The 23,472-nt window shown below is 38.8% G+C and overlaps 1 protein-coding gene across 3 annotated transcripts; it reads right to left on the bottom strand.

Moving 5' to 3' along the window:
• Positions 1-336: 336 nt before the first annotated feature.
• Positions 337-23,044, bottom strand: LOC134350672 (zinc fingers and homeoboxes protein 1-like). 3 transcript variants are annotated; one of them, XM_063056199.1, is made up of 3 exons: positions 20,204-23,044; positions 7,448-10,263; positions 337-2,694 (listed from the first exon to the last, which is right to left on the bottom strand). In XM_063056199.1, exon 2 carries the CDS (start codon positions 10,138-10,140, stop codon positions 7,462-7,464), a length of 2,679 nt encoding a protein of 892 aa, XP_062912269.1. In that variant the 5' UTR covers positions 10,141-10,263; positions 20,204-23,044; the 3' UTR covers positions 337-2,694; positions 7,448-7,461. The 3 variants fall into 3 exon arrangements, with proteins under 3 accessions (XP_062912269.1, XP_062912288.1, XP_062912279.1); XM_063056218.1 differs by lacking the exon at positions 20,204-23,044 and adding an exon at positions 19,626-19,645; XM_063056209.1 differs by lacking the exon at positions 20,204-23,044 and adding an exon at positions 12,069-17,556.
• Between the last annotated feature and the right edge of the window lie 428 nt (positions 23,045-23,472).

Raw genomic sequence — 23,472 nt, 5'->3', positions numbered from 1 at the left:
AAAAATGCAGATTTGGAGAAAACCATCTTCACTCAATCTCAGGTATTCATATACTCTCTCTCCCCCACTTTCTGCATCTTCTACCTCCCTTCTACCCTCAACGCTTTGCCACATATTTGCAAGCTCATTCCATCTCCTTGTTCATGCAGATTTGGAGTTTTGGGGAAAAATGTAACTGTTTAAATACTAACAAAGGGAAGGGGGCACTCACCCAAATATACATTATTTCAAACATTTTCCACAAACTGCACATTAGTCAGTGAAGTCATACAAGTGTACAGTAATAAAAACTAATTTCTGCCAGTCACACAGAAAGTAGCACAAAACCCAACTCTATAAATCACAGAATGGAGGTTTATTTTGAAATGCGTAATATTCACATATTACAATCATTGCATTGTAGTCAATGGAAAATAACATCAGATCTACAAACGCAACCTTCAAGACAAAACTGCAGTAGAGCGCTAAACAGATCTCAATTTAAAAACAAAATGTGGCAATATAACAGATAAAATGTTCAAAAAAAAAAGCCTATACAAAATTTCCTCAAACCCTTATAATGTGCTGTTACTTGGAAACTGCCCAGAATGCTGGCTGATTGGATAGTCACAGATATTCTTAAAAACATTAAAATTCTTTTCAGATCATCTTTTACACAAGTATTACAGAGGCAATGGCTGAACAAAAGGATTACAGTGCAAACCCAAAAGAAGGGCAAATGTGAATGTACTTTTAAGATTTGATTTTTAGACTAAATCAGGGTGCAAGGTTCACCTGTTAATGGCAATAAGAGTTCTACAAGGCATGTAACCAATGCCTTAGGCAATCCAACCCAAGCCATTGGATTACATAGCAAAAAAATGGCATTAATACTATAGTATCCTAGAAAAATAATTTTGAATGTGATGTATTAAGGCTTCCAAATTTTTGATTAAAAATGTAGCTCTGAGACTTAAAAAGATGCTTAATTATTTTTCTACAATTTTGATAGGAGATAGTAGTACCATTTCGAGTTCCGTTTTGAAGAACACTGCATGGGTCTGCTTATCTTGCAAATCATTCATTATTATAGTGATCATTGTTAACATCTTTAAAAACATATCTTTAAGATGACTAGCTCTGTGCAAATTAAAACCTGCAGCACTTGCAAGCCAGAATGAGCATTGGCCTAACAAGTTAGCATTTCCCCAAAGGTGTTTGGATAAATAAGCTGCACAGTAATGTGTAACAATAAGTCTTTGCCAAATTTAAATATTAACATGTTGTTTGTATACTTTAAACCTCAAAACTTGACCAAGGTAAAGTCCTTTTTTATGATAATTTTGGACATATTTTGCCATAATCCTTCATGAGTTTCAAACTGTCAAGGGGAAAAACTTAAACTGCTTTTGGGAATTACTAATACAAGTCCAAATACTGCTATGACTTGAGTGTGCCAGAGGTTAGACAGCCAAAGTTATAATCTAATAATGATCAAACTGAAGAATCTAGTATACAGTACTTGTATAATAACCATGCAAAATTCCTTTTGCATAATAAAACTGTGCAGTCACCAGCCATTACTGTAACCATGATTAAAATTTGTATAGAAGTAGAAAATATCTAAAACTAAGTACATATTGACTGGGTTAATTCACCATTAGTGCTTTATAGTTTTCATAAACTTTCAGAAAGTAATCTAAACTATAAGTAATAAAATGAGCGAGCACAACTGGTCACTTTTTTCACAAGTAAGACTAACTGCAAATAACTATGGTGGTGAATTGCTAACTAAAAATAAAAGCATACTAATCAACTCGAATGTTTATTCTCACAGTACACATACTCAAAAATACAATAAATAGCGTGAAAAATTAGAACTGGACATTGATTTTCTTCAAACCACAGTTTGCAACCCCCTTAATGTTTATAATATTTAAATACTATATATATTATATAAATGTAGTACTGTATATATAGAAGCAGCATTTTCCTAATTTCAGCATACAAAATGACTTGCAGAAGATACTGAAAAATACTAGCAAATGGAATATGGCTTCTGAAGAAAGTAATTATGGAAAACAATTCTGCTGGTTTTATCTACACCTACAATAAGTGTCAATTCAAGTAGCTATGAAAGATTAAATTATAAAGTTAACCATGTGATTTTACCAATGCATATACAAATGCACCATGCATAATTAAGTCACAAATATAGGAGTTTATACTTCTTTACTGGCAAGCAGTTATCAGCATTTTAAACAAATGCTGAAATATAATTTGATTGCTCAAGATTTACTTGCACTGCCAGTATCCGAGGAAGGCAAATTACTATATCACAGTGGCAAACTATGCGGACAATATCAAGAGCCTGCATGAGAAAAATATGGTAGCCAAATCTAAAGAAAAATTGTGCTCAAAGATATCTCAAAAAATTAAACCTCAGTAAAAAGGTAGTAAAATCCCGAACTGTACAAATCTGACCCAGAACAATAGCTATGTACAAAAGTCCTTTTAGCTGCAGTAATAAAACTTTGGCAATGTGGAAGTGATTTTAAAAAGCCTTTACTTTACTGACAAATAAAATGTGTTGTGCATGGATATTTCTTTATAGACATAATCTTGCAGCTCAAAGAGGATAACCATAATTGCGGATTCTCTGAATTGGTTCTTTATCCCAAGTGTCCACTGAAGACTTCCACATATTTGCTGTTCCTAAGGAATAAAAGTAAGCCTATTAGGAAATATATAAACTGTCTTCTAAAGCTCCGCTGCTGATTCAGTAGCTGTTCCACACTGTAGCATTTTCATTAGTTTCAAGATTGTTGCAGGTTATAAATATCAATCTAAATATTCAATTTTGTAGATATAAAGATATTTAATGGAACAGACTATTTTACTTTGCTATCAAAAATTCCCTCCATTATATTTTTCTTCTTTACATTTAATCAACCCAAGTACCTTTGTGGCCATTTTGGTTCATCTGCGTTATTAGAAGGGTTTAAAAAACTACTTCCTTTCTATCACCAAGAGACAAAGAAATACAAGATAAAAATACAAAATAATACAGCGATAAACTGAATCCAGGTGTCAATTAAGATGGTTCTACATAATTAATATGCACAATTACATAACCTACTGACCCTTGAGATTCTTTCAAATGGGAAGAGGAGGCAATGCTAAAGTCACAATTATAGCATTGAACAGATGAAGAGGTTATTTCTGTAAAATACTAGACAGGAATAGAAAAACATAGAAACTTTTACAACTTCACAGTCAAACTACAAGTCTAAACTAACAAATAAAATTCTTTAGAGCACCTGATGAATTTGGTGCACCCATACATTCAAGAAGACCAGAGCTCTCACCACAGTGGTATACTTTTAAGACAGCGAACATCTATCTTTCAAGGGAGAACTCAAGACAAGATCCATTCCAGTGTAAGAACTAATGATGAATACAAATGTACACAAGTGAATTTGTATTCATTCAGTTTACATTATGTTGCAAGAACATGCACATAGAAAGTTGCCTCCAAGCTTTTTTAAAAAACTGTCAAACTGTGGATTTTCTGACATATGCTTTAGATTACCCAATTTTTAAAATTTAGATGATATTTTGGAAAACTCTCTCCTTTTAAAATATTTGACCTCAATTTCTTATAAAGACCTTTCAATATGAAGAGTTTTGACAATGAGAGCTGTCATCATTTATATTTAAGTTGTGTTTAGAACTAATAGATTGTATCTATTTCAGGAAAGGCTCCAAGAGTAAGCCAGGAAATTACAGGCCAGAGAGTCTGACAACAGTAGTGGGTAAATCATTGGAAAGTATTCCAAGGGACTGGATACAAGTATTTGGATAAACAGGGAATGATTAGGGATAGCCAATATAGCTTTCTGCATGGTAGGTTGTCTCTAACCAATCTTACTGAATATTTAAAAAGATCACCAAGGAAGTTGATGAAGGAATGGCAGTAGATGTTATCTAATGTGGACTTCAGCTAGCCCTCTGACAAAGTCCCACATGGGAGGCTGGTCAAGGCAGTTCGGTTGCTTGGCATTCAGGACACGATCGGTCATTGTATTCGATACCAACTTCACAGGAGAAGCCAGAGAGTGGTAGTAGATGGTAGCCTCTCAAACTGGAGGCTTGCTATTAGTGGTGTGACATAGGGATCAGTGCAGGATCCCTTGCTGTATGTCACCTGTATCAACCAAGTGAATGATAATGTGGTAAACTGGATCAACAAACATGTGGATGGCACCAAGTTTTGGGGGCATAGTGGACTGAGAGGAAAGCTATCAAAACTTGCAGCAGGACCTAGACCAGTGTAAGAATCGGTTGAAAAATGGCGGATGGAATTTGCTACAGTGAACAGTAGAGCACTGAGGAGTCTGGTAGAACAGAGGGATCTGGGAATACAGAACCATAATTTCTTGAAAGAAGGTGAATAGTGTCGTAAAGAGAGCTTTTGGCATAATGGCCTTCACAAATCAAAGTATTAAGTACAGGAGTTGGGATGTTACGCTGAAATTGTACAACATTGGTGACACCAAATTTGAAGTATTGTGTACAGACCACCTACCAACAACAAATTATATCAATAAGATTGCAGGAGTACAGAGAAAATTTACAAGGATGTTGTCAGGATTTGAGGACCTGAGTTATAGGGAAATGTTAAATAGGTTAGGACTTCATTCCCTGGACCGTAGGGGAATAAGGGGAGGCTTGATAGAGGTATACTACTTTATGAGGGGAATAAATAGGATTAATGCAAGTAGGAATTTTCCACTGAGGTTGGGTCACTTTAGATCTAGAGGTCATAAATTAAGAGTGAAAGGTGAAATATTCAAAAGAACTAGAGGGAGAACTTTTTCCACTCAAGAGGGTGATGCATATGTAGAATGAGCAACCACAGAAAGTGGTGAATGCAGGTTTGATTTCAACATTTAAGAGAAGATTGGATAAAGTACACAGTGCCATGGTAGTAGTTAGTGCAACACTATTACAGCTCAGGGCATCGGAGTACAGAGTCCAATTCAGACATCGTCTGTAAGGAGTTTGTAAATTCTCCCCCACAATCCATGGTTTCCTTCGGGTGCTCCGGTTTCCTTTCGCAGTCCAAAGACATACCAGTTAGCAGGTTAGTAGGTCATTATAAATTATCCTGTGATTAGGCTAGGTTTGAATGGGTGGGTTGCTGGGAAGTGCGACTCATTAGGCTTGTTCCACACTATCTCTAAATAAATAACAAATACACGGACAGAAGGGTTATGGAGGGCTATGGTCCATGGGCTAGGCATAACAACAATTTAGCATGGAATAAATGGGCTGAAGGGTCTGTTCCTATGCTGTTGTGCTCTATGACTATTGAAATTTTCGGATATAATACAACCAAGTGTTAATGGATTCAATATACAAATTAAGATTTTAGATCACTTAATTACAAACATAAAATTCTAATAAAATACAGTGGATTCCAGTTAATTGGGAGAGTCACTTAATAATAACTAATCAAGAAAACAGCTGGGATTCTGTTTATTTGGGACACTGTGCCACCTAATTGAGGCAGGAGACTGTTGTCAAACAGTTTCTAACTATCTTCAGACGTGTGCACTTGTCTAGCTATTAAACACACCACCATGCTCAGGGTGAACAGTTTTTAAATAGGGTCAGATGTGTGCACTTGCGTTCAAAAAGAGGTGATTTTTGTCATTGACAAGGCCTCCATTGGTCAGGGTCGACCACAGATATCTTGATATGAAAGCCAGGGCAGTACAATATAGAGAGAAAGCTGTAGCCCATGTAGCAGCTGATAAATCCAAAGGAATGGCAGAGACCGATATAGGTTGGCACCAGCGACGTTGAACTCAACATAGGTGTGGCTCAGGAACTCCAGCTCTAAATTTTTCCTCTGTGTTTACCCCTGAAGCCTTCCACATGACTGAGTACAGCCACAAGGAAATCAGAGTTGTTTTTTTTAAGGCTGGCATAGCCTGAGGGGGTAGAGGGAATAAGCTCTCTACCTATTGAATGTTCCCAATGGTGTGCATCTCAAATAGCCCTTGATGACCAAGTCCAGCTCCTGGCCTTCACATGTGGCTTAGCTACCAAGCCCAAATGAAGCTTTTCCACTGACAGGAGAAGGGGCAAAGATGGATTACCGGCACCTTAAAACCAATTGCATCGGGTAGATAGGACTCAGCTGAATTGGATAAACATTTTCAAAACCTACTTTGTGTTTCACAAGTGCATTAACTATAACCATTTTGACTGGTTTGAGGGTAACAGCTAAAAACAAATTATAGATCAATTTTCCAAATAATCAATTAAGAATAAAAATGAGGATTTAATACAATTAAAATTAAATCAAAATGGCAAGCAATTAAGTAATATTTAAATCAATTTTTAAAATAGATATTAAAATATTTACTCACGATTAGAATTACTAGAGGTTCCCTATTAATCCAGGTACTTTTTACGCATCCGTTAGTCTCATAAGACCATGGATTTGTACCTTGGAAGGTTTCCAGGGCACAGGCCTGGGCAAGGTTGTATGGAAGACCGACAGTTACCCATGCTGCAAGTTTCCCTTCTGCACGCCACCGATGTTGTCCAAGGGAAGCGCACTAGGGCTGATACAGCTTGGCACCGGTGTCGTCGCAGAGCAATGTGTGGTTTAGTGCCTCGCTCAAGGACACAACACGCTGCCTCAGCTGAGGCTTGAACTAGCGACCTTCAGATCACTAGACTGACGCCTTAACCACTTGGCCACGTGCCAACACCATTTTTCATTTTTAATAGTCCAGGTACTATTAAAGTATTACTTATCAAAATCTTGATACATAGCCCAATAAAGTACAAAATCAAAATTATACACTGTGGCATAATTAATTACATACACTTCCTATTACTCAATGGAAATATCTAATAATTTCAGGGACAGTTTTTAAAAAAAAATTAAATGTATGAAACATAATCCTGTAAGATATTAAAGTGAATTGAAATCATGAACATCACCTCAGACTAATGGTATAGAACCATAAAATAGGCTAGATATATCCTCTACATCAGCCACACTTCGGAACATATTACGGGCTACCATCAAAAGACTTAATTTAATTCCATTGTCAAACAAGAATCTTCCTTTATCAACATAGATGTGCTAAACTGATTAAACACATCATTAGAATAGACAATTCTAATGCTAAGATCAAACTCTACCAGGTTGATAAATACAAGAGATTCTGCAGATGCTGGAAATCTTGAACAACACACACAAAATGCTGTAGGAACTCAGCAAGTCAGACAGCATCTATGGAAGGAAACAGATGAGTCCCGATGAAGGGTCTTGGGATGAAACATAAACTGTTTATTCCACTCAGCTGATACTGCCTGACCTGCTCAGTTCCTCAATGTTGATAATTCTTGGAAACAAATGTAAAAGGTTACCTCTACTACTTACATTTTACAGGTTACTTAGAATTCATCATCTGGTTCAGTTACTTCATTTCGCTTTTGTGAAGGAGGCTTCCACACGTCACTGCTGCCACTTCCATCAGAGGCATCATCTTCATTTTCTTCAGCAGCCCAATCTTCTTCCTCTTCAAGTGGCTCATTTTTCTCATCTTCACCAGGGTATTGTCCATCCGAGTTATTGCTCTCTGAAACAACACCTTCTGCTTGCCTTTGTACAAACCATCCTCTGATGCTTTCATAACTCATATGTGATCTTGCCACAAGATCATCAAGGTCCTCTTCATTTAAATATTTGTGTTTCAAATAGTATTGTTCAAGTACATTTTGACCTGAAGCAGCAAGTCCCAAAGATGTTTTGTTTGACGTTGTTTCACTCCAATTGTGAGATCTTCCATTTCCTCTGTACCTTCCTCTTCCTCGTGGTCTACCTCTCGATCTACCTCTACCTTTATACTTTCTGAAGGAAATGTGGCTTTGTCCATTTTGACTGTCCACATTACCACTTTGATAATAATAGTACCATTTCAAGTTACCATTTTTCCAAGCATACCTTGTATCTCCAAACCAACTTACTATATCAGTTCTGGCCAGTCCACTGTCTGCAGCTAATTGGTCATATTCCTCAGGGGATGGCCATTGTGTGCGGACAAATGCACTTTTAAGCAAATGTAGCTGCTCTGGAGTTTTCTTATACAGTCTACTAGCAGCACCAGCCATTACTTTTGGTATTGCTAAGCCACTAGCCAAGGACGTAGCATGAACTTGCCCATAATGTGATTTGGTGCGCCCTTCTTCAGAGTCCTTGTGCTTGACTTCAACCTCCCCATCGATTACCTTTCCACTCTCATTTTTATCTTCTGAATATTTAACTTTCCTTCTCTCACAAAACCAGACATCAATCTCCCGCCTGGTGAGTTTTGTGTCAGTCCTTAGCTTGTTAATCTCATCATCGGTGGGAAATGGATTAGAAAGAAAGCTCTCTTCAAGGATTTGAAGCTGCTCTGTACTTTTCTCTTTAAACTTCTGGGGAGTGAAATCCGGAAAGGCATGCCACCCATGTCTGCGCTGCTGGTTTATTACAAGGGATTCAGAAGTCGTTGTATCATCACCCGAATCCAAAATTATGGTGTTGGTGACTTCAGCAATGTTAATGCTTTGATTACTTTTTGAATTCCTATGATTATACCTTGTGTCACTGAACCACTTCTTGATGTCACCTCTTGAGAGGCCTGTTACTTGTATAATTCGAGCAATCTCTGCATCGCTGGGAAACGCATTTCTATTAAAGCTAGCCTTTAGCTCTGTCAGTTGCTCTTTTGTCTTTTTGAGGCGGACACTGTAGGGATCAGTGCCCGAGGCAGAATTAAGGGAACCTCCTTGTGAAGCAAGTTGAGGAAGCTGAGAGTTGTTTGGCCTTTTTGCTTCTGGACCTATCTCACTTACCTGCGTTCTGCGTTTTGGCCACTGCATTTGATTTGTAACTCCAGCAACAGTAACAGTGACAGGAGAATTCCCAGCAACCACATTTGTACTGGTAACCTGTGCCAAGACAATGCCTGGCTGACCAACTATCTGACAAGGCTGGAGGATTTGCTGCAATCCATTAGATGTTGAAATCTGTGCTGGTATGACTGTAATTGTTTGTGGTATAGTGTGCACAGTTCCATTAAACAGTTTTTTTTTGGCATCTTCCACCTCCTCTGGGGTCCAGCTGATACCATGTTTAAGCCGTTGAGCAGTAAACCAGATTTTAATTTGTTCCTCCGTATATTTTGTCTGAGTTTTTAGTGTTACAACTTCTGAATGTGTAGGATAGGGGAATTTGTTGAAGGAGTTCACTAGGTGAGTATTTACATCCATATTAGTGTTATAAGTTGGAATGCTGTTTAAAGGAATCATAACTTTTGGAATTAAATTAGAATTTGGAGGTGGTATTAATTGACTCATACCTGCTGAATCAATTATTACACCATTTGTTTCTTGGTTAATGCAAAGTCCACCGGTACTAGTAGATCCCAAGGCTGAGTTGCTTCCCACAGATTCATCATTGTTTTCTTGTCTAGCAGCGAATTCATCCACCAAACTTGGAGACAGAGAGATTCTTTTGGTCTCAATTTTATGTTTTATCTTCATGATTGGTGTCTTACTTATTGATATTCCTGTTAAAGCAGCTTCAGTGTTTTCTGCCTGATCTTCATTTGTAGGAATCCCATTACTGTTGCATTCTTCAACAGTCTGTTCAAAGACAGTTTGATTATTGTGCTTCACCATTTTAAGTTTAAAATTTATTTCACCTGAATGATATCTAGCATTATGGTCATTAAGAGTATCATACTTTTTGGTCATAAAATTACATTCCACGCAGAAGTAGGATGGATTGAGAATAACATTTGGGTGCTTTGAGTCAACATGTACTGTAAATTTATTTAAGTCCTGTGTTTCAAAAGTACAATATTTACATTCATAGCCTCCTTCTAGTTTTCTGATTTGATTATCTTGTATTTCCTTTTCTGAAATAGTCTCATCATCAACAACAGTACCATCTGCTGTCAAACTCTCATCAGAAATATCTGGAGGAAGGTCATCATCATGTGTAACCAGATCCAGATCTTGGTTCTGGTCCAGACTTTCATTTGCAGGGACCATACAAGGAACTTTAGACTTCCTTTTGCTGGCCATGGTCAGTGGTGAAAAGTGGATTGGTTTCTCAGAAAATGTTAATGCCACTGCAGGTTGATCTATCTTCAGGATTATCTCTTAGGTTCCACCCCGCAGGCAGTAGCTCTATCACAGTGCATTCATCTATAGATTAAAAAAAGAATAAAATGTTACTTCAGGACTACAAAAGCTACTTACTTCTCAACAGTAAATCCATTATTTAATAAGCATCACTGGAGCATTAACTAAATAAAGAACACTGGCCCCAATGTTAGCAGAGTTTCTACAGCAAGACAGTAAAAGCCACACACTTAACTATACAATAGACCAATTTCACCTTATATACACTCAATTCTAATTGGAATTCATCACCAAAGGAGCAGATCAAGACTACATGCAGCAAGACGTAGACAGTATTCAGGCATAGGCTGGGAAGTGGCAAACAGTATTTGCAATATGATAGTGGAAGGCAATGATGATCTTGAAATGGAAAGTCTAGCCACTTCCTTTGATGTTCAATGGTACAAATCAATACTGTGTGTGTCACATTGATCAAAAAAAAAGTTGAGCAAATCACATAAATACTGGTGGCTGAAAATCAAAGTAATTGCAGAAGCTGTAAATCTGAAATGAAAACAATTACTGGAAACATTCTGGAGGTAAGGTAGCATCTGTGGAAGGAGAAACAGTTAATCTTTCATGTTTCTCTGACGAAGGGCCCTGGAGCTGAAACATTGATTCTCCTTCCACAGATGCGGCTCAGCCTTCCAAGTGTTTTCATCACTTTTTGCTTTAAGAAAAAAACGCAAATACTGTTGCTACTTAGCAGGTAAGAGGCAGTTTATGCTATGGCATCAATCTCACCCTTCAATTCCCTAAAATGCATAAAAGCAAGAAAAGGGAGTATGAGGGAATGCTTGCCAGGATGACCATCTCTTATAACCCAACGTCACTGAAGACAAAGTAGCTCTATCCATTACTCCGGCCACATGTAAGTTACAAAATGTAAAACAATTTTTGCCAAGCCAACTCTGACAGAACCCATGACGACTACGAGACGAAGGACAAGGTTAGTAGCAAACAGAAGCACCACCACCTGCAGATTTCAATCCAAGTCAGACTTATCCTCATGGAAAAAAAAAATCACTCTTTCATGGAAGCTAGGTCTAAATCTTGAAACACTATTCAATAGCTGTGTGGGAGCACTGGAAAAACTGCTGCATTTCAAATAGATAACCCACAACCAACTTTCTAAAGGCCAATTAATGTGGTAGTTAAGTATGCATCAAAGGAATAAGACAGAGCAAGATTAGCGGAGTGTTGACAAGTAATAGTTTCCCCCAATGACAGTGGTGGGAGTTTGGAGCTCACTCTCTACAAGTACAATGGAAGCAGAAGCCCTCAATTAAAAAAATGAATGAAAAATACACGAGACACCAGAATCTCCAAAAGCTGGAAAATGAAATTAGACTGGATTTATTTTTATTTGGTCTTTCACACATGACAGGCCAAATAACTTCCTTTATAGGGCAATAATCTTTAAACCTAATTGTGCGAGAAGAAATGCAAACAAACTCTCTCCCAGTTTCCAACAGTCAACTATCCAAAATATAGGCACTGAAAATCCGATGACTCTATTAACCCATCCTTTCTGTTAATGGGGCCCAATATAAAATCTTATTTAGCTGGCCATTTGAACATTCATGATTTTCTTTTGACATTTGAAATCTCTCATCTGACAACTGCAGGGTAAGCAGAGGACCATTCCCTTCCAACTGGGGGGGGAGGGGGGGAAGAAGGATTTTGCCAATAGGCAATAGATCTTTACCATCTGTGAACCTTCATTGCTACTTTTCATACAAGCTGTGGTAACGCCATTGCCCCAGCACACCACCACATAGAATATTGTACTGCCGACAACAGACTGGTAGAATATGTGAAGGAGAGACCTGTATACTCCAAAGGACCTCTGTCTCCTCAGGAAGTAGAGGTGACTCTGGCCCTTCTTGTACACAGCCTCTGTGTTAGTGCTCCACTCAAGTCTGTCGTCCAGGTGCACCTCCAGGTACTTGCAGATCATCATAGCATCAGAATGCCTGTTGTCAAAAATCTATATCCTAGCTAAATCATCACTCAAGGAAAAAAATAAGTTGAGAAAAATATTTTTGTTTTAATGAAAACTAAATGGCAAAAGCTGCAGAACAAAGTAATCAATGAACCAATTATCTTCCAACTAGAACTTTTTCCCCATACAAAATTATCCTCAACCTCACAATAGTTATGTCTATTCATAAAATCAGAATTCATGAATATTTGGTGCTAAATATACCAACATTAAAATAATAAATAAAACGGATATTGTGTGTTGACTTTGTTGCATCTGGTTTTTCATGGATTCTATTGTTTCTTTGCATTTACTGTGAAGACCCACATGAATGGTAGTGTAGTGGTTAGCATGACACTATTACAGCTTGGAGTTCAATTCTGGCGTCCTTTGCACATCCTCCCCCATGAAATGTGTCGGTTCTCCCTGGGTACTCTGCTTTACTTTCACAGTCCAAGGACATACCAGGTAGGTTAACTGGTCATTGTAAATTGTCCCATGATTAGGTTAGGGTTAAATGTGGTTTGTCAGGGGTTGCCTGGGCAGCATAGCTCAAAGGGCCAGAGAGGCTTACTCCACGCTGCCTCTCTAAATAAATAAGATTTAAAAATGAATCTCAGTGTAGTACATGGTTACGTACATGTATTTTGAAAATAAATTTACTTTGAATTTTTGAGCTATGTCATGCAAGTAACATCACAATTTGTAATACATCTATTTTTTATACACACCAATTTTACAAATTCAGAGAAGAGGACAAGACATTGAATTGAAATAATATAACAACATCAGCTGGAGTGACCAGACTTGGTTTTACTAGCTGAAGCAGTCTTGAGAAACTAGGACTCGACAATGAAGTGAATAATGTATAGTTCAGATCACATAATGTAATAATTCAGATCACATGGCTTCAAAATTTTATTCCCTATTCTACAATCTGGATCACAGGCATTTGTTCTACAGCTAAAAATCTGGGATTTTGGTTTAGGCATACAGCTAAGACTAGAAAGTCACATTAAATCAGGGGTTCCCAACCTTGCTTATGCCATGGACTGCTACCAAAAACTGAGGGGCCTGTGGGAACTTCTGCAATGTATATAGTCTTCAAAAAAAAAGAACAAGTTTCTGCCTTTAGGGCAACACTAACTAAATTTAAGTAACATGCATACTTGGATTTGCAAGTCCTGACAATGAAAAAGTATTCTGATTCACAATTCTTTAAAAGCAAATTTATTTTTAACCAATATGAAAATACAGAAAGGCTTTCTTTTTAGGCACCACATTCTCGATCATATTTTGAATATGGCTTCTATTTGACAAAGATGCCTGCGCTCTCACACAGAGAGACACGAACACAAAAAGACAGACTGGACAGGGAAGACCCACACACATAGGAATAACAATACCACATGCTGTTAAGTTGGTGGACCAGCAGCTAGAGTTCTGGACCACTGATCCAAAGACAGGAGCTTGAATCTCACTATCAGTAGATGCAGAATTTAAATTCAACTAACTCAATAAATCTGGAATTAAAAAAAAAAATTTTCTCAAAGATGTCCGGCAGAGTTTGAAGTTAACATAAAGCAACAGCCTCCGATACAACCCAAAAGGAGCATGAGCTAAAGGTGCACCAAAAAAAAATCGGTCATGTACTAGCAGGAATGGTACATGTGAATATTCGATTTGTATGCAAATTAGGTATGACAATCAAGGGAAAGAACTTGGGCAGATAGCAAATCTAATCACATTGTCAGAAAGTGTCAATGAGTTAAAAGTTCAGATTATTATTACAACTGTAAAGAAAAAAAATACTTCCCAATTTTGTTTCTTAATGACCCAACTCCAATTTTTAATTACACACAGCTGAATCCTTTAACTTTTTAAGGTGAATATCTTTAGAAAATATCAGGCAGGTGACATGACTAGGTAATCTATTTCTGTAATGTGGGATGAGGAATAAATGGTGGTTTAGACACCACAGAGCTTTCACTTCTGAGAATAGCTTTTTTTTAAAATACACAGAGTAACAGATGCTTGGAATAGGCTGCTAAAGGTAATCGTGGAAGCAGAAACATTACTGGTTTTTCAGAGGCTGTTGGACATTTGAATACACAGGTAATGGAGGGATCGACACCATGTGCAGGGAGAAAAGATTCAGTTTGCTTTGGCAATATAATCACCACAGACATTGTGGGCCAAATGGTCAGTTCCTCCGCAATACTGTTCCGAGAGTCTAGAGTCATAGGCACTTTCAGTTTTACAAAATGAGCCTTGGTTTAATACTGTTTGAAAGATGACACTTCCAACAGTATTTCAGCACCATATAGTGAGTGAAGTATCAGGCTGGAGAGACTTTAAAATCTTTTCTAATGTTGATAGTCATTGTGATAGATGTAAAACTGAGATAGCTACACTGGCTACATATGTTTTGGTCTTGTTCTATATTGGAACAGTTCTGGAAGTCGGTTTTTTCAACAATTTCTAAAGCACTTAAAATTAATTTACAACCTAATAAATTAACTGTGCTTTTTGGAATAATTCCTCAAAATATTTATGGTACTTCCTTGTCTGACCAACATGTTACTGCATTTTGTTGAAGTGGAAGGATACATCAGCTCCCACTTTGTCACAATGGTTCTCTCAAGTGAAGCTATGTCTTAGTTTGGAGAAAATTAGAAGTTGAACCTTTGAACCTTTATTTGATTTTGAGAAAAGATGGGGCTCATTTGCTCGTTATTATCATTTGAGTTAATTGATATAATTTTTCCACGATCTAATTGTAAATTTTTTAGTATATTTTCTTTTCTTGCTGGCGGTTTGATGTTTATTTTTAGAAGCTTTTTGTATGACGCATGACTCCGGGGTTGTACACCTAATGGGTTTTCTTTTTTTCTCACTTTTCTGCTTAGTAGGTTTTTTTGTTATCACAAAATTTTTTTTCAATCTTTAAGATAATGTTTTTTTTTGAGGCATTGTAAGTGTTGTTACTTCAATGTACTCACGTTATTTTTCCTGTATAATATAACAATAAAAAGATTTGAAAAGGAAGAAAGAAAGAAAGAAGTATCAGGCTGGAAAACTGATCAAGAGTAAGAGTTCCAAAACCTTTGGAGACAGGTAACAGATACGTCAAGCTTCACAATCTGACAAAAGGGAAGCACAGACAGTTCAGATGAAGGGTCTTGACCCAAAATGTCAACTGTCAATTTCCCTCAACAGTTGCTGCTTGACCCACTGAGTTCCTCCAACATCTTGCTTGTTGTTCATGATCTGGCAAAAGCTTGTGGAATGTGCAGCCCACACTTCCACAACGTTGGTGGCACTGGTTATATGCACATGTTGCTCAAGAAAGATTAATGACCATGCATTTTTTTTGAAAGCAAAGAAAATCATCTCTCTATCCCTCAGAGTGGTCAATGACGGCCTCAGCTCATTTCTTTTGAATGCTGTGGTAAAGCAATGGACACGTCAAAGGATCTTTGTACAAAATTAATTCCAAAATGCATCTGTAAGAAAGAGTAAAGTTACCAAAATGCATTCATAGTCTGAAGGGCACCCACGTTGCAATAATTTTGAAAAAATGCAACACCCATTTAACTATAATACTTAGACCCAAAAGTAAATTTTTTTTTGACTTGCTGACCAAGGTAAGGATTAAATTTGAGCTCAAATGAATTTTAATTCTAACTTACCTAAGGTTTCAGTAAATGAATTCTCATAAATGTACATCACCATTGAAAGTCAACTCCAACAGGAGGATTGCATTATGTGACATCTACATCTGTGCAGGTACCACAGAGTTCACCAGCATACGCCTAATAACAGCACAATACTTTGAATTATATTTTGGAGCAATAACATTCAAATATAGCCAGGCAATAAGTTTCATGGGGACAGGTAAGAGTAGCGAGGAAGCTAAAATCTTCCCATACAATGGAATTTTATTTTACCCTATAGGGTAAATTTCATAACAGGAAAAAAACATCTGTCTGTTTTTAATCTGTTCTGTAAAATGCTTTCATTAGTTCTAAACAGAATGTTTTTCTTTTAAATACTTTACTTCTCAATTTTTTGGTCAAGAACATAGCAGTCCAGTGAGTCATGAGAACTCAAGAGCCCAAAGCAGATTACTCACAAGTTATTAAGATTTTCCCCCAGTAGATCAAATACTGTATGGCCCAGCTCCCTAATCAGCAGTGCCCATTACTTTAAGATCATGATAAAAATGTTAACTTTAAGGACATTAAGAAAAACTCACTTAATTTGTAATTCAGAATGAAATGCAGTTAATTTGACTTTGAATGCCTTGTGCAGAGTTTGCTGCTACCACAAAACCGAGAACGAGGTGTGATACTTGAAGTCGTACATTCACAGTGCCCAAATCCAGCAAACAATAAACTCCAGCCTCAGTTCTAAGAACAGGATATGAAGTTCCAGTCATAAAAGGTAGAGGATCGATATTGAAAATAAAACTATAGCAGAAAATTTTGCTTGGCCTGGCAGTTAAAATTGAACATGGGACTTACTTATTACAGTCCCACTGACTTCATGATAAGCACATGGGAAAAAGAGGGTTTCTAGCAGAAGTTTTAAAAAAAATTGAGCTTGGGTATCACTACAAAAGTATTAAACTCGTTATAGGATGACTCAAATAAATTCCTTTGGCATTTATTTCACAAGTCAACAGAATTAGAAGAGCAATCTGATCTCTTGCGTATTGATATTTGAGGCCATCTCTGACTCAAGACTTTGCCGAAGAAACAGTACCTCAAAAGCTCCCTTCCAGCCACTTTTCTGAGTGCAGTGATCAGTGTGCCTACTCCCAATGATAACACGTCACATATTGATATTCTATTCATAAGAGTAAAATAGATCTATGCAAAAGAGGCCAACTCAAAGCTTTGCTGCCCTCTAGGATTTTTTAAAAAGTTTCAATTCAGTATCAAGTTGTTCTTGAAATATTAATACTACAAAGAAAAAGTTCAGCCTGAATTGAAGATCATCACTGCCTTGAAGCAGCAGATCAAATCAGCTGCTATACTACAAGGTAAAAAAACAAGATCTTAATCAATTGCTCCCAGCATGCTTTGAGAACATGATTACATTTCCTGGGAAGCGAACATACTTAAACACAAATGAATGGTTAACCAAAACACACACAAAATGCAGAAGGAACTCAACAGACCAGGTACCATCCATAGGAAAGAGTAAACCGTCATCGTTTCATAGAAACATAGAAAATAGGTGCAGGAGTAGGCCATTCAGCCCTTCGAGCCTGCACCGCCATTTATTATGATCATGGCTGATCATCCAACTCAGAACCCCGCCCCAGCCTTCCCTCCATACCCCCTGATCCCCGTAGCCACAAGGTGGTTTCGAGCCAAGACCCTTCATCAGGACTGGGAAAAAAGATGAGACGTTGACTCATTTTATGCATGCTACTTGGATTTCAAGCATCTGCAAATTTCCTCGTCTGAATGGCTAACTCAACCATTAGAGCATGGCGATATTGAAAGTGACATGGTCACAATGCAGACATGTTGAAACCCAGCAAACACAACCCCTATCAGGATCCGCACTATGCTGGAGGTCAAGATTCGTTTCTCTGAAAAATGGGTGAGGTTTTGCTGAATTTTGGCTTTCTTTCAAACCTAGAATTTCTTTGCACTATAAAACCATCATTAGTAGTAACTGAAAATTTCAGGTAGGAAAACAAATTACCATGATGCACATGTCTCTACTGTACTACCCACCTCAGTTACCAATGAAATTATCCGGAGTAAAACTGCACATTTAATTCAAGAGATTACATTAAAGAAAATAGGAGAAAAGTGATGAATAACAGGATGGTATTTTGAAGGCATGTTTCGTGGTAGTTCATTGGAATTTTCAAGCAACAGTCTGAATTAAATGTAGCTTTAGTTCTCGACATTTCCAGTTTACCAAATTTATCATTTGCAAAGAAAATTCAAGGCATTTCCAAAGTTGTTTTAAATGAATCCTCCACTAAAAGTTCTCTTACATTCAGCCTTGGTGCATCAAAGTGTTCTCATTCAAGGCTACATTCTAAGGTTGCAAATACATCCTGTCCTTGTTGATTTCTAATGCTTCTTATTCAGTCATAGCTGATCCCATTTACCCTCGTTCAAATCTATTCTCCTGCTTTTCTCGTTACTACAAGCTGATTCCTGCAAAAATTCCCCTCCTCTAAAACCACCTCTTTCCTTAATGAACCTCACCTTCAATCTTCAAAAATATTACAAGGAGTAAAGGGGACAATGGAGAGTACAAATAGGCAAAGCTGAACAAACTCATATTACTATTGCAGAAGACAAAATTGTGAAACTGAGTGAAAACATGGAAACAGAAAATATGGAGTGATGAGCAGGGAAAGGAACTAAGGGAATTCAAATGTCAACAAATCTGTTTTGGAACATCACCGCTTAGTTGCAGTCTACCTTGGCATATAGTAGTTGATAAAATGTTTGCAATACTCCTCCCGACTTACCATGGTCTCTACTTGTGCAATTACATCTTATTTCCCAATATCAGTTCACTTTTGAAAATTTAAGTAGGTAAATATTTTTAAAAAAATCTTCAGAACAATTAAGCTTGAAGAGTCGCTGACATGAGGGCGTAAATAACCATCTGCCCATATTAATATTCATTCCTGTTTATGAAATGCAGTGTTATAAAGTGCATCTAATTTAAATTTTCATGTGAAAAGTTTATTGAAGCATGCCTTCAGAAAACGAGATAAAACATGCAGCAATTTTACATTTTAAAATGATGCCAAAGTATTACTCTTCCCTCCTTAAACAAAAAGGACTCCACAGTCACAACACTTCTGACTTTACAGTTTCAGTTATTTCCTAACTTACACCCAAAGGTTCAGAAGCAAGTTTCAACACAATTCAGAAACAAACGCCACGGCAACTTTACGACACAGCAAGGTACTTTTACTAATTAATGCTGACATGCCAAAATACGTTGCACAAACATGACAACTACAGACAATGACTTCCACACTGTGCTATGTCAGAAGCGAGTTCCGTTAAAACCTGATACCAAGCCAGAATTAGAAATGGTAGCACCAAAAGCCTGAGAGGAGGGCTTTAAGAGATTTGCCGTTGCCGTTTTGTAATGCATTCATGACAGCAATGCCCCGATCTGGTGGCATCCCTCAGTAATGACAGAATGTTAGCTCCCTCTGGTCAATTAAGACCACCTGCCTCACTTGGGGCAAATTAAGCCCCCTATGCACCTTTATCCTCCACCACTGTCGTTACAAGACGAGTTAGAGAGAAGAAACAAAGAAAAGATACTTCCCCCAAAGGCACCGTCCCGCAGCCTCCATACTGAGCGGTATTACGATGCAGCAGGGAACACACAGGGCACCCACCTGAAGGAGGGAGGGAGGGAGGGAGGGAGGGAGGGAAGGAAGGAGGTCAGGAGTCGCGCGCAGTCCCGTTCCCACCCTACCCCACCCCCGCCAACCAATAGGAGTCGGCAGTGGGCGGAGGGCGGCAAGAGCGGGGCGCGCCTCCGGCTAGGCCCCTTTTGTCCTGCCCGTGCGTCTTCCGCCGACAGCTGAACACGCGAGGCAGGGCGCCTGATTGGTGCGCGCGGAGGGAGAAAGACGCTGAGTGGTGCGCATGGCACGGAACAACACCGGGGAAAGGGCGCTGATTCGTGCGCGCGGGCGAGAGACGGCTCAGAGGATGTTGATTGGTGCACGCTGCGCAGGGAAAGGCGTTGATTGGTGTTTCCGGCGCGGTGCGGAGAGCACTGATTGGTCCGCACATTATCTAACGGTCAGCACCAGTCTTAGTTGGGGGGGGGTCGGTTCTATGACGCGTCGATGCTGGATGGAGAGATGGGGAGCAGTGGGTTGCGGCCTCCCGCCGGCTCCTCAGTGTTGAGTGGAACAGATACCGATGGAAATAGCGGCACTTCCTATACCACCGCCGGCCGCCTCACCTTCCCCTTCTTCCGCCCTTTAGATGACGGAACCGGCCGGCTGGAGTGGCTCACGACGAACCGTTTGATATTAACCCGGTTAATTAATCCGCCGATTTATTTTATCAGAGGGGCGACGCCCGACGCGTTGACGTAATCGGCTCGCATCTGACGATTCCACCGTAAACCATTCTTTACGACAGCCGCAGGCCGATCAGCTCCGGTGATAGTCCTTCTGAGGTAAGAGGCGCCATCCTCATCGCAATATTGCCTGTCACTGCATTTTTGTGTTAGTAGCCAACTTGGACGCCTTAAAAAAACGATGTGCTGGAGGAACTCCGTGTCGAGCAGTGTCTATGGATGGTGAACGATGGTTAACGTTTCGGGACCTTCAGCAAAGAATCCGTACAGCTTCAGGGACTCGAGCAGCGAGGAACCTTGCGTTTTATTCCGGCCACGTGGTTGTTAATGCAAATCATAAATAACAACCAATCACATCCATCCATCCATCCTGGAAAGGACCCATGTATTCCAACTCGTTTTCAACCATCTGTTCCTCCTATACTGTGTTCTTCGTTTATGCATCAGCCTTTCATGGCACCATGAACACCCCTACGTACGAGCTTCCATATAGTAAATTAAAACGTCTTAAGTACATTAATTCTTAAGACCAGAACTTGTTTCCTACCTGCGACTTTTTAAGTAACTTATGCTTTGAGTCTCCTGCAGTAAATGTCATTCATTACAATACTATGGAGGTATGCTTATATAGAGCGACGTGTATTTTTTGACTTGTGAATTATCCAACTTATAAACATATATATTAAAACAAATCATTGATTACATAGGGACAATGTGCTCAGTTGGTTGACTTCTATCAAATTTGTAAAACGTGCTTTTCATAAAACTATTTTGGGTTGCTATAGGATAGTACAAGACCATAAGATATAGGAGCATTTGGCCCATTAAGTCTCTATTTCATTATGACTGATCCATTTTCCCGCTCAGCCCTATTCTCCTGCCTTCACCCCATATCCTGACTAATCAACCTGTGCCTTAAATATACCCAATGACTTGGCCTCCACCTGGACCTATGGCAGTGAATTCCACAGATTCGCCACGCCCTGGTTGAAGAAATTTCCCATCTCTGTGTTAAATGGACATCTTTCTAGTCTGAGGCTGCTCCCTCTAGTCTTAAACTATCCACCATAGGAAATATCCACTCCTTTAACATTCAATAGGCTTTAATAAGATCCAGTCATTCTGCATTCCAGTGACAACAGACCAAGCCCTCAAACACTCATTATAAGCCTTTCAATCCCAGAATTATTTTCATAAACCGTCTTTGCATCCTTTCCAATGTCAGCACATCCCTTCTTAGATAAGGGGCCCAAAACTGCTCCTAGTACTCCGTGAGGCCTTACCAGTGCCTTAGAAAGTTTCAACGCTACTTCCTTGCTTTTATATTCTAGTCCTCTCAAAAAGAATGCGAACATTCCATTTGCCATCCTCACCACTGACTCATCCTGCAAGCTAATCTTTAGGGAACCCTACATGAGGACTCCCCATTTCCTTTGCACCTCAGATTGGAGTTCTCTCTCTATCTAGAAAGTAGTCTACATTTTTTATTTCTTTAAGGCAAAGTACATGGCCTGTCACTATGTTCCATCTGGTACATCTTTTGCCCATTCTCCTCATCTGTCTCAAGTCCTGTATTCCCTCTGCTTCCTCAAAACTACCTGCCCCTCTACCTATCTTTGTGTAAGGGAGATGTTACAGGTAAGTTCTTTACACAGACCTAAGAGTACCTGGAACACCTTGCTAGGGGTGGTGGTAGAGGTAAATACATAAGGGATATCTAAGAAACCCTTTGATGGGCATATGGATGTCAGAATAATTAAGTGTTATGTATGAAGGAAGGGTTAGATTGATACTGAAGTAGGTAAAGGACAGCATATCATGGACCTAAAATGTGATCAGATCTTTACATTAAGTCCTAAAACTGGATAAAGAGAACCAAATTAAGTAGCACAAACATTATACTTGTTCATTTATTTATTGAGAAAAATGATCCAATATTACATGTATTTGTTGGAAAAGGTATGTGAACCTCTAGGGTAATGCCTTCTACAAAAGCTTTTTGGAGTCAGGTATTACAATCAATGAGATTGATTAAATGGTTTTGTGGCCAAGTTTGCGGATGACACCAAGATAGGTGGAGGAGCAGGAAGTGTTGAAAAAACAAAGGTTGCAGAGAGACTTGGTCAGTTTAGGAGAGTGGGCAAAGAAATTGTATCTCTTCTACCATGTTGAGAAATGTCTGGTTGTACATTTTGAAAGAAATAATCGGGCAGATTATTATTTAGACGGGGAGAAAAATTAAAACTCGAAGTGCAAAGGGACTTGGGGTCCTCGTGCAGGATACCCTAAAGGTTAACCACCAGGTTGGATTGGAGGTAAGGGAAGAGAATGCTATGTTGGCATTCATTTCAAGAGGAATAGTGTACCAGAGTAAGGAGGTGTTGATGAGGCTGTATGGGGCACTGGTGAGACCTCTTTTGGAATACTGTGTGCAGTTTTGGGCCCCCTATCTTAGTAGGGATGTACTAATGTTGGAGAGAGTTCAGAGAAGATTTACGAGGATGATTCCTGGAATGCAGGGGCCAACATATGAGGAGCATTTGTCAGCTCTTGGACTGTATTCATTAGAGTATAGAAGAACGAGAGGGGATCTCTTAGTAACATTTCAAATGTTCAAAGGGTTGGACAGGGTAGGTGTGGAAAGGCTGTTTCCCTTGGTGGGTGAGTCCAGGACAAGAAGCCACAGACTAAGAATTAGAGGGTACCATTTAAAACAGAGATGGAGTTTTTTTTTTTAGCCAGAGGGTCGTGGATTTATGGAATTCATTGCCACATACAGCTCTGGAGCCCCGATCATTGAGGGTGTTTAAGGATGAGGTTGATAGGTATCTAATTAGTCAGGGTATCAAGGGATATGGGGAAAAGGCGGGAAATTGGAAGTAGATGGGAGAATAGTTTAGCTCATGGTGGAGTGGCAGAGCAGACTCGATGGGCCAAATGGCCTACTTCTCCTTTGTCTTGAGATCTTATGAGATGAGATTGGAGGTGTGGGTTGTAGAGGTTGCCTGCTCTATTAAAAGAGAGACAAAGGCAGGTTGCTAACAGAGCCTACTCTTCAAGGAAGATTTGTTTATGTGTAGAGATGCATTGTAGAAGAATTGTAGAGATGCATGAAGTTGGAAAAAAAAAGCTACAAAGGCATTTCTAAA

Source organism: Mobula hypostoma, chromosome 1, assembly GCF_963921235.1.
Source record: "Mobula hypostoma chromosome 1, sMobHyp1.1, whole genome shotgun sequence".
Classification (NCBI taxonomy): domain Eukaryota; kingdom Metazoa; phylum Chordata; class Chondrichthyes; order Myliobatiformes; family Myliobatidae; genus Mobula; species Mobula hypostoma.
This window is presented reverse-complemented; position numbering and strand designations above follow the sequence as displayed.

Coding starts and splice junctions, on each gene's coding strand:
- LOC134350672 (XM_063056199.1), bottom strand. CDS start 10,140: ATGGCCAGCAAAAGGAAGTCTAAAGTTCCTTGTATGGTCCCTGCAAAT.